At 40.8% G+C, this 15,085-nt stretch overlaps 1 protein-coding gene across 1 annotated transcript in view; it reads right to left on the bottom strand.

Moving 5' to 3' along the window:
* Positions 1–7,632, bottom strand: part of LOC111144923 (TBC1 domain family member 12) — a 102,391-nt gene extending 94,759 nt beyond the window's left edge. The window contains exon 1 of the mRNA XM_022499533.1: positions 6,692–7,632. Within this exon, the coding sequence (XP_022355241.1) occupies positions 6,692–7,632 (941 nt within the window). The remainder of the gene's footprint in view (positions 1–6,691) is intronic.
* Between the last annotated feature and the right edge of the window lie 7,453 nt (positions 7,633–15,085).

Below are 15,085 nucleotides of genomic sequence, written 5' to 3'. Positions count from 1 at the left end.
TGACACGGAAAGATGGTGGAAAGAGCTGCAGGGCAGAATTTAGAGTTGGAGATATTTCAACTTTCTCATTTTACGGATGCAACAAACATCCTGTTTTTTAAAGCACCATCTTTAACTCACTTCACATTTGCAATATTTAGCTGGTAAAATTTTGAGGCCTATAAAAGTATTGCAAGAAAATCATATAATATCACAGTATATTGGAACTGGAAGGGACTCTGAATCTCCTAATTTCACAGATGAGGAAACTAACTAAATTTAGTTAATTTGCCCAAGGTCACACAATTATTTAACAGCAGAAGAAGCTTACCCAGGACAAAAACCAAATTTCTTCTCTCTCAAGCCCACAGTATTTTTATTACACCAAAAATTATGTTTTTGTTCATACACTTCTCAGGATTTGTAGAAATTAGTATATAAGCTTCAAGTCCTAGGAATCAGATCTTTGCTCAAGTTCTGATTCTTTTACTCATTCACTATCTGACCATAGGCACATAATTGTAAGATAAAAATAAATCCCACCCTTAATAGGTCACGGGGAATATTTCCAGAATTAGAAAACACATATCAATATAACTTTGGAAAAATATGAAATTATATAGAATTAAGATATGCTTTCATAATTTTTTCTAGAGGCAAATAGGTAAACAATAGTTGTTAAATACTGTCCTGAATAGTGTGAACTGCAAAGCCGTGGAAATCAATGCCCTTGGTCCACCTGAAGAACAATTAATGACCATGTCTAACTCATTTCCAATATTAATTAATACCACCCTACTAGGTGATACCTAGCAAATCAGAGATTTCTCTGATTAACACCACTGCTGATTTTCCATAGGATATTAAATGATGAATAAAGTGATCCTTAAAGTTCCTTCTACTTTAAACATTTTTTATTGTACAGTAAAACACAACTGCTCCCCAAATAAAAATCTTTTAGTCAATATCTCTATGCTGAATAAGTGTGAAGTTTAATTAATAGCAATGTACAAATGAGGGTTTCTCAGTTGTTGTAAATGTAACACAGTTACAGTTGTAAATGTACCACAGTAATGTGATATTAACAATAGGGGAACTGGGTGAGGGTATACCAGAATTCTCTATCTTTGCAACTTTTCCGTAAATCTGAAACTATCTTAAAATAAAGAATTTTTTAAAATAGAGTAAATCTCTATGCCCATTTTTAATAGTTCAAAAAAATTCTACCAAACGAGTAACTCCAAGTTAATACTGGAGTAAGAGTCTGCTTTGTTACTGTCTGGGGACTCTTGATTTCAGCTCAGGTCATGATCTAGGGATTGTGAGACTGAGCCCCATGTCAGCTTTGCGCTGGTCCTGCCACCTATTTAAGATTCTCTTTCCTTCTCCCTTTGTCCCCCCATTATATTAAAATTATCTTAGTTTCAGAAAAATTGGGAGTTTTCCAATATTTTCTACCTGACTTATATTTAGATTATTACATTTCTAACCAATCACCCTAAAACCACAAATTTCTACATAATGTCCTTGAACCAGAGCTGTATTTCCAGTAGTTTAGTGTTTTGTGTCTTAAGAAAGCACTCAATGGTGGGGTGGGGGGAGTGGGGGGAGTGGGTATCAGACACAGGGAACAAATAACACAAAAGGCTCTTGAGCCATCAGCTCCTTAATCTAATATAATGGGTAGCTTCACAACATTCTAAAATTTTAAAGGATCTTACTTTTATTCTAGAGCAATGAATTACGTATTATTTTCAGCTTTCCTAAAAATGTAATGTCAAAGGTGTTTTACTAGTGACATAGAAAAGAATACTTTCACATTTTTTATGATCTCTTGCAGTAACAAAAACTTAAGATATATTTTTTAATTTAATATTTAAATCAAGATATTCCTTCATTCGCCTTACAAATAATTATACTGCACCTCTGATCTGGGTAACTCTAAAAATCTTTTTTTTTTTTTTAAAGATTTTATTTATTTATTTGAGAGAGAGACAGTGAGAGAGAGCATGAGCGAGGAGAAGGTCAGAGGGAGAAGCAGACTCCCCATGGAGCTGGGAGCCCGATGTGGGACTCGATCCCTGGACCCCGGGATCATGACCTGAGCCGAAGGCAGTCGTCCAACCAACTGAGCCACCCAGGCGTCCCTAAAAATCTTTTAAAACTTAGCAGAAATTTAATATTTTGCCTCTTCTTTATTGAAATGCTGAAAAGGGAATTTTTTTGAGAAACAGGCTTTTATTTTAGTTGGTTGGGAGGAATACATGCTGTGCAACAAATAAGGGAGCCCAATCTGACAGAAGTCTCTGATAGTTCAGTCAGGTGAATTATGATCTTGCCAACCAGTGCAAATTCTAGGTGGAAAAAGAAATGTGGTTGATTTTGTTGTTTCTGAGAACCTTAAGTAAAGAAAAATTACATGGGACATCTGAGTGGCTCAGATGGTTAAGTGTCTGACTCTTGATCTCAGCTCAGGCCTTGATCTCAGACCTTGACCTCAAGGTGGTGAGTTCAAGCCCCATGCTGGGTGTGGAGCCTTCTTAATAAAATAAAAAATTTTAAAAAAGGAAAAGAAATCACTAAACAAGCCTTTAGTCTTCCATGTTCAGTCTAACTGAAATATGTGTTCTGTGAAAATAATCTTTTACCACAACATCAAGTAAGTTTCAGAAGTCAATAATTACAGAAAAAGCTACATGGATCTGTATGTTTCATAATCTACAGTGTCAATTCTCCTTTTTAAAAGTAAGGAAAAAATCTTCAATACTTTCTTCTCTACCTGAGCTATGCCCTTTAAGGCCACCCAATTCTCATGATTCACATGAAGACTTTGTAAGAAAAAAATTATCAGCACTACCTGGCAACAGATACTTGTGTGTTTCTAAATAACAGTAACTGTACCAGTACAATCTGAACAAAACTCAAAAGTGTTAAACAGCTTAAAAAATATACCTATTAAAAAATACCTATAAAAGATGTACCTTATCTAAAAAATAAATCTTTCTAGATTGAAAAAAAAATTAAGACATGAATTTGCTTGAAGGACCCATTTAAATAATTTAAATTTATTTTATTTTTGAAAGAGTAATAAACAGGGGTGCCTAGGTGGCTTGGTTGGGTTAAGCAGCTGCCATTGGCTCAGTTTATGATCCTGGAGTCGCATAATCGAATCCCACATCGGGCTCAGGGAGTGTGCTTCTCCCTCTGAGCCTCCCCTGTCTCGTGCTCTCTCTCACTTTCTCTCTCTCAAATAAATAAATAAAATCTTTTAAAAAAAGAAAGAAAGAAAGAAAGAGTAATAAACAGATCCTTAAAGAATGAAAGCTAGCCTGGAAACATAAGATATATATATTTTTAAGTTTTCAACTCCTCCTTACTGCTAAGTTGGTGACAGTAGGAGTAGTGTACCCACCTAGCATTTTATTTTATTTTTTTAAAGACTTACTTATTTGAGAGAGAGAGAAGGAGAGAAAGAGAGAGCAAGTGAGCATACACAAGCAGTGGAGAGGCAGGGGGGAGGGAGAGAATCTCAAGCAGACTCCCCAATGAGCATGGAGCTAGATGCAGGGCTGGATCTCACAACCCTGAGATCACGAGCAGAACCAAGAGTCCAAGCTCAAAGGACTGAGCCATCCCAGGTGCTCCCTAACCTAACATTTTAAACATTTATGGACAGGAAAAGACCAAGGATCTGAGGGAATATTACTTCTGGGGCTCCCATAGTCAAGTCACCATTCATTCACAGAGGGATGCCCATGTGAAGCTGAGGCAAGCCCCCAACAGGGACTGAATAAGAACTCACTTTATTTGAAAAAGACGGGAAGTAGGAGATGGAGAGCAGTCCCATCCTGGACAAAACTCCTTTAGCTCCTACAGAACTTCTACCCTACTCAATGAAGCTTCTGTCAATGATGTGTCTCAACTGAAGATAACTTTGTAGTAATAGATAAACCATTGTAATATGTTCCCCTCTCTCTACTGAAGTTAAAACAAACATGAAACTATTCCTTAAAAGTATTTCTATTACAGATTTTTGCCAGGTTAAGAGAAAGAGAGGAAGTAGAAAGAGAAGAAAGATGGAGGATAATCAGGTGGGAGAGAAAAAAGCCATGGGTGAATGCAAATTGTGATCAAATGTTAACCTGGTCTGAAAATCAGGAATCCTGGTTTCTAATTCCAGCTCTGCCATTAGCTACCTAAAATAGCTTATGTAGACAGTGAACTTCCTCATTAAAAAATGAAGTGGCTATAGGTAGGGACTGCTCCCAAGAACAAGAATATGTCCTAGAACAAGATATCCCCAAAGGGATCCCACATCTGGAGCTCCAGGCTTAAGAATGACAATTGTAGGGGCACCTGGGTGGCTCAGTGGGTTAAAGCCTCTGCCTTTGGCTCAGGTCATGATCCCAGAGTCCTGGGATGGAGACCCACATCGACTCTCTGCTCAGCAGGGAGCCTGCTTACCTTCCTCTCTGTCTCTGCCTGCCTCTCTGCCTACTTGTGATCTCTATCAAATAAATAAATAAAATCTTAAAAAAAAAGAATGACAACTGTACACATGAAGGGAAAACAACAACAACAATGACAAAAAAAACTCACAGGTTGTCAAGGCAAAGGAAATTTCTAATTATTCTACCCAGGGATGGGAGACTTCTTCAAAATTACTCTGGGCACCTGGGTGGCTCAGTCAGTTGATCTCTTGATCTCAGCTCAGGTCTTCATCTCAGGGTCAGGACCTCAAGCCCCAAGTTGACTTACTAACAAAAAATAAAATTACACAACCTAGAGAATAGTGAAGAGGAAGAATCTATGAAAGTTGCCAATCCAACACGAACTGAGCAAGGTTCTCAATATCCACTGCTAGGTACTGTAGACTCAGAGACGAATATCATAGTCTCCATCTTTAAGGTGTTCCAAATCCAAGTAAGGTTTTGGTTAAATGCTAAAAGAAAAATTGTGCCTCTTGACTGTGCCCCTTTCCAAGCATCTTATACAAAGAAGCAACTGACACCTAGAATCTTGACATTCAAATGTCAATTAGGAAAAATGAGGCTTAGAGAAATTAACTTCGTGGTACCTATTTTCTGACTTCAAATCCAGTGCTCTGATACACATGCTTAATATAGCTATATAAATGTCAGCTACTCATATTAACTGAAATCCTATTAGTCTACAGATTAAAGAAAAAAATTATATCAAAATTCCTCCCTACTGTTAATATGAAAAACCTCTTATAACAGATTTGCCTTGTTATTGCTCATAATTTACAACGCATATATACGAATCTGTCTTCAAACTTAATACCTACTAGCCTGCACTCTACTGTGCAAATCATCTCTGTTCCCAATGGTGGCACAGAGCAGGCATTCTGTGATTGAATTAGCGATCTCCAAAGCCCCTTCCAGGTCTAAAATTGCCTGACACCTGACATCGAAACATGACCAAAATATACCCAAAGTTCACAAATGTATAAGCTTAGCTCACCTTGCAAACTTTTAAAATACTACCACTATAAGCTTTAAGTATATTTTTGTATACTTTTGCAACTACAGGCACAAATACAGATCTCACTACTATATATTTTGTACTACAAGTAAGACAAAATTAGGATTTCCCGATCTTCATGTAAACAACTTTATAAATTTTTGTAAATTCATACAAGGGAAAATAAATGATAATAAAATAGAAAAAATTACAATCAGAAAATTGTTGTGACTACAAAAATGCACACAGATTGTATAATCCTCTAAAACTGGAGCTGTAGAATTTGCTTCATTTCTATCAAAATCCCTGAAAAGGAAACAAAAGCACAGGAGAACTCTGAAGGGGAGAGTTTACAAGTTGGGAAATTTGCCCAGAAATTAAAAGGAAAAAAAGCGTATCAAGCAAGAAGAGTCCAGCAAAATTGGCATTTCAATAATGTGCATTAGGATGAGTAATTTATCCCTATTAAACCCTATTCCGAAATCTGCAATGTCCAGCACCATTACTTAATTTCAAGAATAGCAGGTCAAAACACAAATAAAATGGCATCAAAAATTTGAAAGTTGCTGAAAAAAGCGTAGGCCTATTTGGCAGAAGTACAGAAAAGGGATTTTGGAGATAAAGCGCCATAGTAACTTGGCTTTAAGGGCCGGAATCAAATTCTAAACCCGAAACTGACTGCTTCTTAATAAAAGCCAGTGAAACAGTTAAACACTATGAAACACAATCAGTTCTAATTTCAAGAATTCCCAAGTCACTTGAATGGGTTTTAGACTCCACACAAATAGTCATGTCTGCAAAATGACTTCCCTTTCTCTTCCACAACCACACCCGCACACACATACCGCCGCGCCCACCCCCAACCCCACACACCACCCCTAATCCTCGTAGTAGGTTGTCTGCTTTTCCGCAGGAGGCAAAACTGCAACTGTGGCATTAGCACACTGCCAGGACCTGAATACACGGAAACCAGGTGTGAAGAGCAGGTATAGCCTCCAGCCCACAGAGGAACAGAAAGATTCGCTCCCCAGAAAGTTGGCAACTTCTCTGACAGGCAACACAATGCAGACCCAGTTCCTCTTCTCCGGTGACAAATCAAAGCTAAATCCTGACGCCAGCAAAGAGCCCGGACGGAGGCGGTCCCCAAGCCTCTCTCGGCCAGCTCCCGGCCTCGACCTCCGCCCCGGCCCCGAGCCCGCCCCGAGCCCCGGCGCAGCCTGCGCTGTACCTGGCGAAGAAGTCGGCGAAACCGCCGCTCCGTCGAGCCCGGGCCGAAGGCCCCGCGGCGCCCTGCTCCGCGGCGGGCGCGGGCACCGGCGGCCCGGCGGGGGGCAGGTGGTCGCGGCTCACCTCGAACGTGTTCCGAGAGTTCCCGAGAACGTCCGAGACGCCGGGGCGCGGCTCTACGCCGGCGCCCCCGCTAGTCCTCTCGGCCGAGGCGGCGGCGGACGCGCCCTCCTCTGGACCCCCAGCGCCTGCTCCCGGCCGCTCCACGTCTTCACTGCTGCTGCCGCCGTCGCTGGCCCCGCCGCCCTCCGAGCCGCTGCCCGCGCCCTGCGGTTTGTCAGGGTCCGCCGCTGCTAGGCAGCAGCTCCGCAGCGGGTCTTCGAGCGGCGCGGCCCAGTCGGACGGGTTGTCCGCGCCGTCCGCGTCCTCGTCGCCAGGCCCTTCAAGGCGCAGACGGCGGTGGCGCGGATCCCGACCGCCCGCGCGGGCTAGCCCGCGAGCCTCCTCCAGGTCCCGACAGTCCTGGCCCGGCAGAAAGCCCGAGTCCCCGTTGGTCATGCCTCTATGCCGCGGCGTGCGGGCATCCGCCACTTCCGCGCCTCGGTGCTTGGAGCCTGAGTCCCGCGGGCAGGCGTCCGAGTGCGGAGCTGCCGGGGACGGGGGAACGCGGGGTTGTCCAGCGGGGAGTGGACAGTAGCACAGCCCCGGCTCCAGCTGTCCGCCGGCCGCCGCGAGGTAGCGCCGAAGGAGCTGCTGAGGCGGCGTCTCCTCCTCTTCCTCCCCCTCCTCCTCCGCCGGCCGCTCCACAGCGCCGACGCCTCCGCCAAAGCCGCCGGTGGCCCGGATCATCTTCCCCTCCTGGCCCGCGGGCTCCGGCGCCGGCACCGGGAGCAACTTGGGGTTTCTTCCCGAGCAGGGTCCGGCATCGTCCGGACCCACCATCTAGGGCCGGGTGAGTGCCGCCCGAGGAGGCGACGGAAGAGTCCCTGGCACAGGCTCGGCCCGGGAATAACCGTAGGGGTTGGGGACGCGGCGGCTACCGCCGCAACGTTCCCAGACCCACCCCTCCCACCCCGGGCTTTGGGCAGTTGCGGGAGGGCGGGCACGCGCCGGAGCTCGCGCACGCGCAAACGCCGGCCCGGTCAAACCGCGACCTGGAGATTCCGCGAACCATAGAGATAGTAGCTAGAGAGGCCGCTCCCTGACACTCAGGCGGCCAATCTGGGATCCGCCATCTGGATGATGGAGGCTGGTTGGCTCACTCCGAGCGAGACAATTCTTAACAGGCACCGGTTTGCCTCCCTAAGGAAAATTCACTTGACGTACTTAATTTATGGAAATAGAATACAGGATATTAAATATAAGTCCTGCTAGCTTCAATGGGTCACCAGTGGACTTTACGCTTCTTCATACATCTTCCCTACTGCCATTGCCATAATTCAGGGAGTCTTTGCTTCATGTCAACTCTCTCCCTTCTCCACTTCATCTTCCACGATACTACCAAAGGAATCTTTCTTATCTAGCCCCACGTTTCATAACATCATTTTTCTTAAAAATTTCCATGATCACTTAAGGAGGGAAAGGAAGTGGAATCAGACGGGAGAGGGACTGTTGAAATAATTCCAGCACCCCATGATAATGGATTAAAATGGGGGTGATAGCCACTGAGTGGAAATGAAAGGCATTTAAAGTAGAAATCACAAGACGTGATAACTGATTTAAGGAGCGATTGAAGAGGGAGGAACCAGCAATTACTACAAAAATCTTGCGAATGAAACTAATGTGGTTTGAAGAAATGGGATTTGGATTAGAAAAAAACAAAAAACAAACAAACAAACAAAACCCCTGATTAATAGGGGAAATATATCCGGTAAAGTGAAAGACTGGGACTGTCCAGGATATAGTTAAGAGTTCTAAAATTTAGGTTAGGGCTTCGGTTTGGAGACTCGGATTGAAGAGTCATCTACATATTGCAACAAAGTGAGTCATTAGTGACTTACCCTGGGAAGAAGGAATAAAGACGGAGGTGGGGCAGAGAATCAGAGGTGTTATTATTTCAAGATGGGCAAAGAAGTTGTACTGCAAAGGATTAAAGAGGAATTAGCTGTAGATAAAATGAAGGGGGGAATATTGGCCACTCATTCTAGAATTATATCAACAAAAAGAGAGGAAAGAAATAGGAGAATGGGGTAGTAATGAGAGGAAGCCCATTGCCAAGCCTTTATATTTTTTCCTTCTATATGCAAGAAGGAATATAACCTATATATGAGTAACAGTAAAATACGTAAATAAAATGAGCACTTATGTACTCAGCACCCACTTTAAGAAACAAGTGTCTTTTATAATGAGCATATCTGAAGGCCTTAGGAAGGACTAAGTGGCAGAGGCAAAGTTAGCAATATATTTATTGCCAAGATTTTTCAGAAGAAGAAATGACTTCCTGGACACAGGTGGAAAAATCAATATAGGAAGAGAGGAAATATTTGTAAATCATATATCTGATAAGAGTGTAGTATCCAGAATATATAAAGAACTCTTACAACTTAACAAGACAACCCAATTTTAAAGTGGGTAAATACTTGAACAGGCATTTCTCCAAAGAATATATGGTAATAGCTATTAGTAAGCATATGAAGTAATGCTCAATATCATTAGTCAAGAGGGAAATGTAAATCAAAACCAAATGACATGGTACTCAAATTGACTAAAATAGCTATATTCAAAAAAGTGGAAAGAGGATGTGGAAAAAGTATAATCCTCAAACATTGCTAGTAGAAATGTAAATGGTATGGCTGCTATGGAAAATGTTTGGTGGTTAATAAAGTTAAATATTGAATTGCCATATGACCTGGCAGTTCCACTCCTAGATCTGTACCGGAAAGAACTGAAAACAGATGTTCACAGAAAAACTTACACTTGAATATTCACAGCAGCACAATTAGAAACTAAAATATAGAGACAACCCAAATGTTCATCAACAGAGGAATGAATAAACAGAATGTGACATTTACACAATGGACTATTATTCAGCCATAAAAAGAAACGAAGTATGGATATATGATATAAAGTAGACGAATTTCAAAAATTATGCTAAGTTAAAGAAACCAGACACAAAAGGTCCACATTGTATAACTTCATTTTTTTTTATTTTTTTTTAAAGATTTTATTTATTTATTTGACAGAGAGAGATCACAAGTAGACAGAGAGGCAGGCAGAGAGAGAGAGAGAGAGAGAGAGAGAGAGGGAAGCAGGCTCCCTGCCGAGCAGAGAGCCCGATGCGGGACTCGATCCCAGGACCCTGAGATCATGACCTGAGCCGAAGGCAGCGGCTTAACCCACTGAGCCACCCAGGTGCCCCGTATAACTTCATTTTTATGAACTATCCAGAATAGGTAAATCCATTGAGAAAGAAAACAAATTGGTGATTGCCAATGACTGGGGTGGGGGGTAGAAATAGGGACAGACTACCTGATAGATATGGGGTGTTGAAAATGTTTCCAACTGGATACAGGTGGTGGTTGCATGACATGGCAAATGCACTAAATAGCACTGAATTGTACATTTTTTAATTGTACATGTTTAAATAGCTGTATTTTATATAAATTTTCACCTCAATAAAAGAAATTTAAATTAATTTAGAAGCTACCTAGACATAAGTATAGTTATATGATGGTAAATATGAGGATAACTGAAAGAGTCTAATCACAATCTTTATTTATTTATTTGACACAAATCACAAGTAGGCAGAGAGGCAAGCAGAGAGAGAGGGGGAAGCAGGCTCCTCACTGAGCAGAGAGCCTGATTTGGGACTCGATCCCAGGAGCCTGGGATCATGACCTGAGCTGAAGGTAGAGGCTTAACCCACTGAGCCACCCAGGTGCCCCTCTAATCACAATCTTGTTTCAACTTTTTTCTTTTCTAACTTTCTTAACTTCTAAATTTTTCAAATCTTTTCTTTTTTTTCTTAAGATTTTATTTACTTGCGAAAAGAAAGCATGAGTGAGAGAGCAAAAGCAGAAGGAGCAGAGAGAGAAAGGTAGGTTCCCCAATAAGCAGGGAGTGCAATGCAGGACTCCATCCCGGGTTCTGGGATCATGCCCTGAGCTGAAGGCAGTTGCTTAACCTACTGAGCCACCCAAGGTGCCCCTTTCAAGCCTTTTCTAACTAACTTGTTGACATACTCCTTTCTAGCTCTATTTCTCCCTCTATTAAATATACTACAGTATTTTAAACTACCAGTTTCTCTAAATGGTTTATTTGGTTCATCTCCTTCCTCTCCCCTGGTCAATACCAGTGAAAGTTTTATGAATTATAATAGCCCATACAACACAACTGTTTTCTCAGTAAAGATTTCAAAACTGAAGCACATTTACATTTTGTAGCTTTTTCTACAATAATATGTATTCCATAATAAAGTATTTCAGTCATTCTTCTTAGGCGTTAGTGGTTATATTTTCCACTTTCAACAGTAAAAGATTCTGTCTTATCTGATAAGTAATACATACCATCTTACAAATTTTTAAGAAACCTATTTTCAAGGTGTAGCATATTCTTTTTGTGGTCCTTAAGAGTTTGACATTAATGGGGCGCCTGGGTGGCTCAGTGGGTTAAGCCTCTGCCTTCGGCTCAGGTCATGATCTCAGGGTCCTGGGATCGAGCCCCGCATCGGGCTCTCTGCTCAGCAGGGAGCCTGCTTCTCCCTCTCTCTCTCTCTGCCTGCCTCTCTGCCTACCTGTGATCTCTGTCTGTCAAATAAATAAATAAAATCTTTAAAAAAAAAGAGTTTGACATTAAAAATTTTTTGTTGTTTTTGTTTTACTTATTTAAGTAATCTCTACACCCTACCTGGGGCTTGATCTATTACTCCAAGATCAAGAGTCATGTGCTCTTCCAACTGACCCAGCCAGGTCCCCCCACATTAAAAAACCTTTGATACCATATTATATTACTACAACTTTAGGCATAAATAAAATATCCTGGTACATTCCTATAAATAAGGTGAAACTATTATGAGAAAGGATTTTTTTTTAATTTTTTAGTTTTAGAGGTAGAGTTCAGTGATTCGTCAGTCTTTTTTTTTTTTTAGTTTTATGTATTTATTTGAGAGAGAGAGAGCACACACAAGTTGGGGGAACAGCAGAAGGGAAGGGAGAAGCAGACTCCCCACTGAGCAGGGAGTCTTATGCAGGGCTCTATCTCAGGATCCTGAGATCATGACCTGGACGGATGCTTAACCAGCTGAGCCACCCAGGCACCCTCATTCATCAGTCTTATATAACATTCAGTGCTTATTACATCATATCCCCTCCTTAATGTCCATCACCCATTTATCCTGTCCCCCCCCCACCCATTCCCCTTCAGCAACCCTCACTTTGTTTCCTATGATCAAGAGTCTTTTATGGTTTGTCTCCCTCTCTGATTTCATCTTGTTTTATTTTTCCCTCCTTTCCCCTATGATCCTCTTTTTTGTCTCTTAATTTCCACATATGAGTGAAATACTATGGTAATTGTCTTTCTCTGATTGACTTATTTCACTTAGCATAATACCTTCTATTTCTGCCGACGTCATTGCAAATGGCAAGATTTCTTTTTTTGATGGCTGAGTAATATTCCATTATGTATATATACACACACCACTTTTTCTTTATTCATTCATCTGTTGATAGACATCTGGGCTCTTTCCATAGTTTGGGTATTGTGGACATTGCTGCTATAAATGCTGGGCTGCATGTGCCCCTTTGGATTACTACGTTTGTATCTCTTGGGTAAATACGCAGTAGGGCAATTGCTGGTTTATAGGGTAGTTCTATTTTCAACTTTTTGAGGAATCTCCATACTGTTTTCCAGAGTGGCTGTACCAGTTTGCATTCCCACCCACAGTGTAAGAGGGTTCCCCTGAGAAAGGATATTTTTAATCTCTGTGACAAAATATTAACAGTTAAAATATGGAAAACTGCAAGTATACTTTGGATTCTTATGTTTTCTAAGAAAACTTGACTTTCACGGAAAATCTCAAAACACATACAATTTGTCATATTCTACCAGTACGATCCTCGCCTCATTATTGAACAGTAAATATGGTCCCTTATCCCATAATATAATTTTGCTACAACTGTACTCAAGGAGAGTACAAAGGCCTCAAACAAAAGGTGTCAAAACCCTTCATATCTTTCTTTAATCCTCAATCTTTTTCTTATGTACTAGGATTTCCAAAAATCTTTCAAACGTGCTTTAACTTCTATCATGTTAAATCACCTTTGTCACCACCCACATACTCTTAGAGCAATGTTTCTCAAACTCACCTGCAAATTAATAACATTTAGGAAGTTTTAAAAATGCTTACTGTCTGGACACCACCCAAGGCCAATTAAGTCAATATCTCTAGAAGAGGAGCCCTACACTGATATTAAAAGCTATTCAAGTAATTCTAATTTACAACCAACATTGAGAAATACTGGCTTATAGCTATAACTTTATCTCTCTTCTTCCCTGAGCAAGCAAGCTTCTTTAAAAAGCTGTTTACAGGGGCACCTGGGTGGCTCAGTGAGTTAAAGCTTCTGCCTTCAGCTCGGGTCATGATCCCAAGGTCCTGGGATCGAGCCCCATATCGGGCTCTCTGCTCGGCGGGGACCCTGCTTCCCCCCCTCTCTCTGCTTGCCTCTCTGCCTACTTGTGATCTCTATCTGTCAAATAAATGAATAAAAATCTTGAAAAAAAAAAGCTGTTTACACATTGTGCACACTTAGTTGCAATACTGTGAAAAGGACACAGTGTGGCTGAGAATGTATAACCTCAATCTAATCACACAAAAATAATCAAATTCAAAAGGAAGAAAATTCTATTTAGAAAATAAAATGGGGGATTCTCATTCTTCAAAAAATGCCATTATCATGAAAGACAAAGAAAAGCTGTGGACATAGTTGAGATGAAAGAAGATTAAAACAAAATGACAATTAGATGTAATACCTGCCCCTAAACTTGATTTTGTACTCTGTAGAGGAAAAGAAAACAGTCTATGAAGGTAAATATGACAATACAATTGTCACATGTACAGTGGGTTAAATAAAGGTGTCAATGTAAATATTGATAGTTACCATTACAATTGATATTTATAATTTATAATTGCTGTATCAGATCTATAAGAAAATATTTCTATTCTTAGGAAATATACAGTGGAGTGTTTGGGATAAGGGTCATGATATATGTAATTTACCCTCAAACAATTCAGAAAAAAAAACTATTCATGCATATGCACACACACACACACACACACACACACACACACATACACAGAGCTCATGTCAAAGTGAAACTGGATAAAACGTTAGCAGTAGAATAATCTGGGAAAGATATATAAGTATTCTTCATGCTATTTTTATGTTTGCAACTTTTTCTTTTTTTATAAAAAGATTTTATTTATTTGAGAGAGTAGGCGAGAGAGAGAGAGAGAGAAAGTGGGGAGGCAGGTAGAAGGAAAGGGTGAAACAGACTTCCCAGTAGGGATCCTGATGCAGGGGCTCAGTCCTGGACCCTGAGATCATGAGCTGAGCTGAAGGCAGATGCTTAACTGAGCCACCCAGGTGCCCCTATGTTTGCAACTTTTTCTAAGTTTGAGGTTATTTCCAAAAAAATGTTTTAAAGATGTCTGCATTTCCTCATCTCCCATTTAATCTGTTCTAGCCTCCATACACTATTCTTTACTCTCATTAATGACTTTCTTATTCTTGATCCAATAGAAAGTTTTCAGTCTCCATGTTGCTTGATCTTCCAACAGCATTTATGCTGTTGATTACTCCTTCCATATCGAAACACTCCTTTCCCTAGCTGTTAACTTTTTGAAAGAAACATTCTTTTTCCTTAGTTTTCATTACTCTATTGTTGCCATAGTCTCCCAGTTTTCCAATTACCTCTTTGGCCACCTCTTCTGTTTCTTCCTTGGAAGACAGGATTTCTTCCTCTAAGTCTGAAGCCTCTTCTGTCTCACTCAACCCTCTGTACTCCAGGCAATCTCATTAATTCTCATGATTTTGATGATCATCTATAAACTGATGACTAGAATTTAACCTACCACTCCTACGTTATAATCCAACTATGTGACATTCCCATACAGATATATCTAGGTATCATAAACATAATAAGACTAAAATGAGTCTCTCCTGGTTTTCTTCCATTGTTTTCTATCTTAATATGCACCACCACCATCCACTCAATCACTCCAGATCGGACATGCCAACTGTCTACCCAACATTTCTGCTTGCTGGTATCAAAGCCATCTAAAACCTAGTATATACAAGTTTAAATTCATAATTGCCTCCTTGAAATCTATTCTTATTATAATATTCTATATCTTACTGAATAACAGCACTGTATGTCTAATTGTACAAACCTATAACCC

Source organism: Enhydra lutris, unplaced genomic scaffold (assembly GCF_002288905.1).
Source record: "Enhydra lutris kenyoni isolate GAN:26980312 unplaced genomic scaffold, ASM228890v2 scaffoldscaffold12, whole genome shotgun sequence".
NCBI classification, from domain to species: Eukaryota; Metazoa; Chordata; class Mammalia; order Carnivora; family Mustelidae; genus Enhydra; species Enhydra lutris.
The sequence above is the reverse complement of the archived record's forward strand: the minus strand, read 5'-3'. Positions and strand labels throughout refer to the sequence as shown.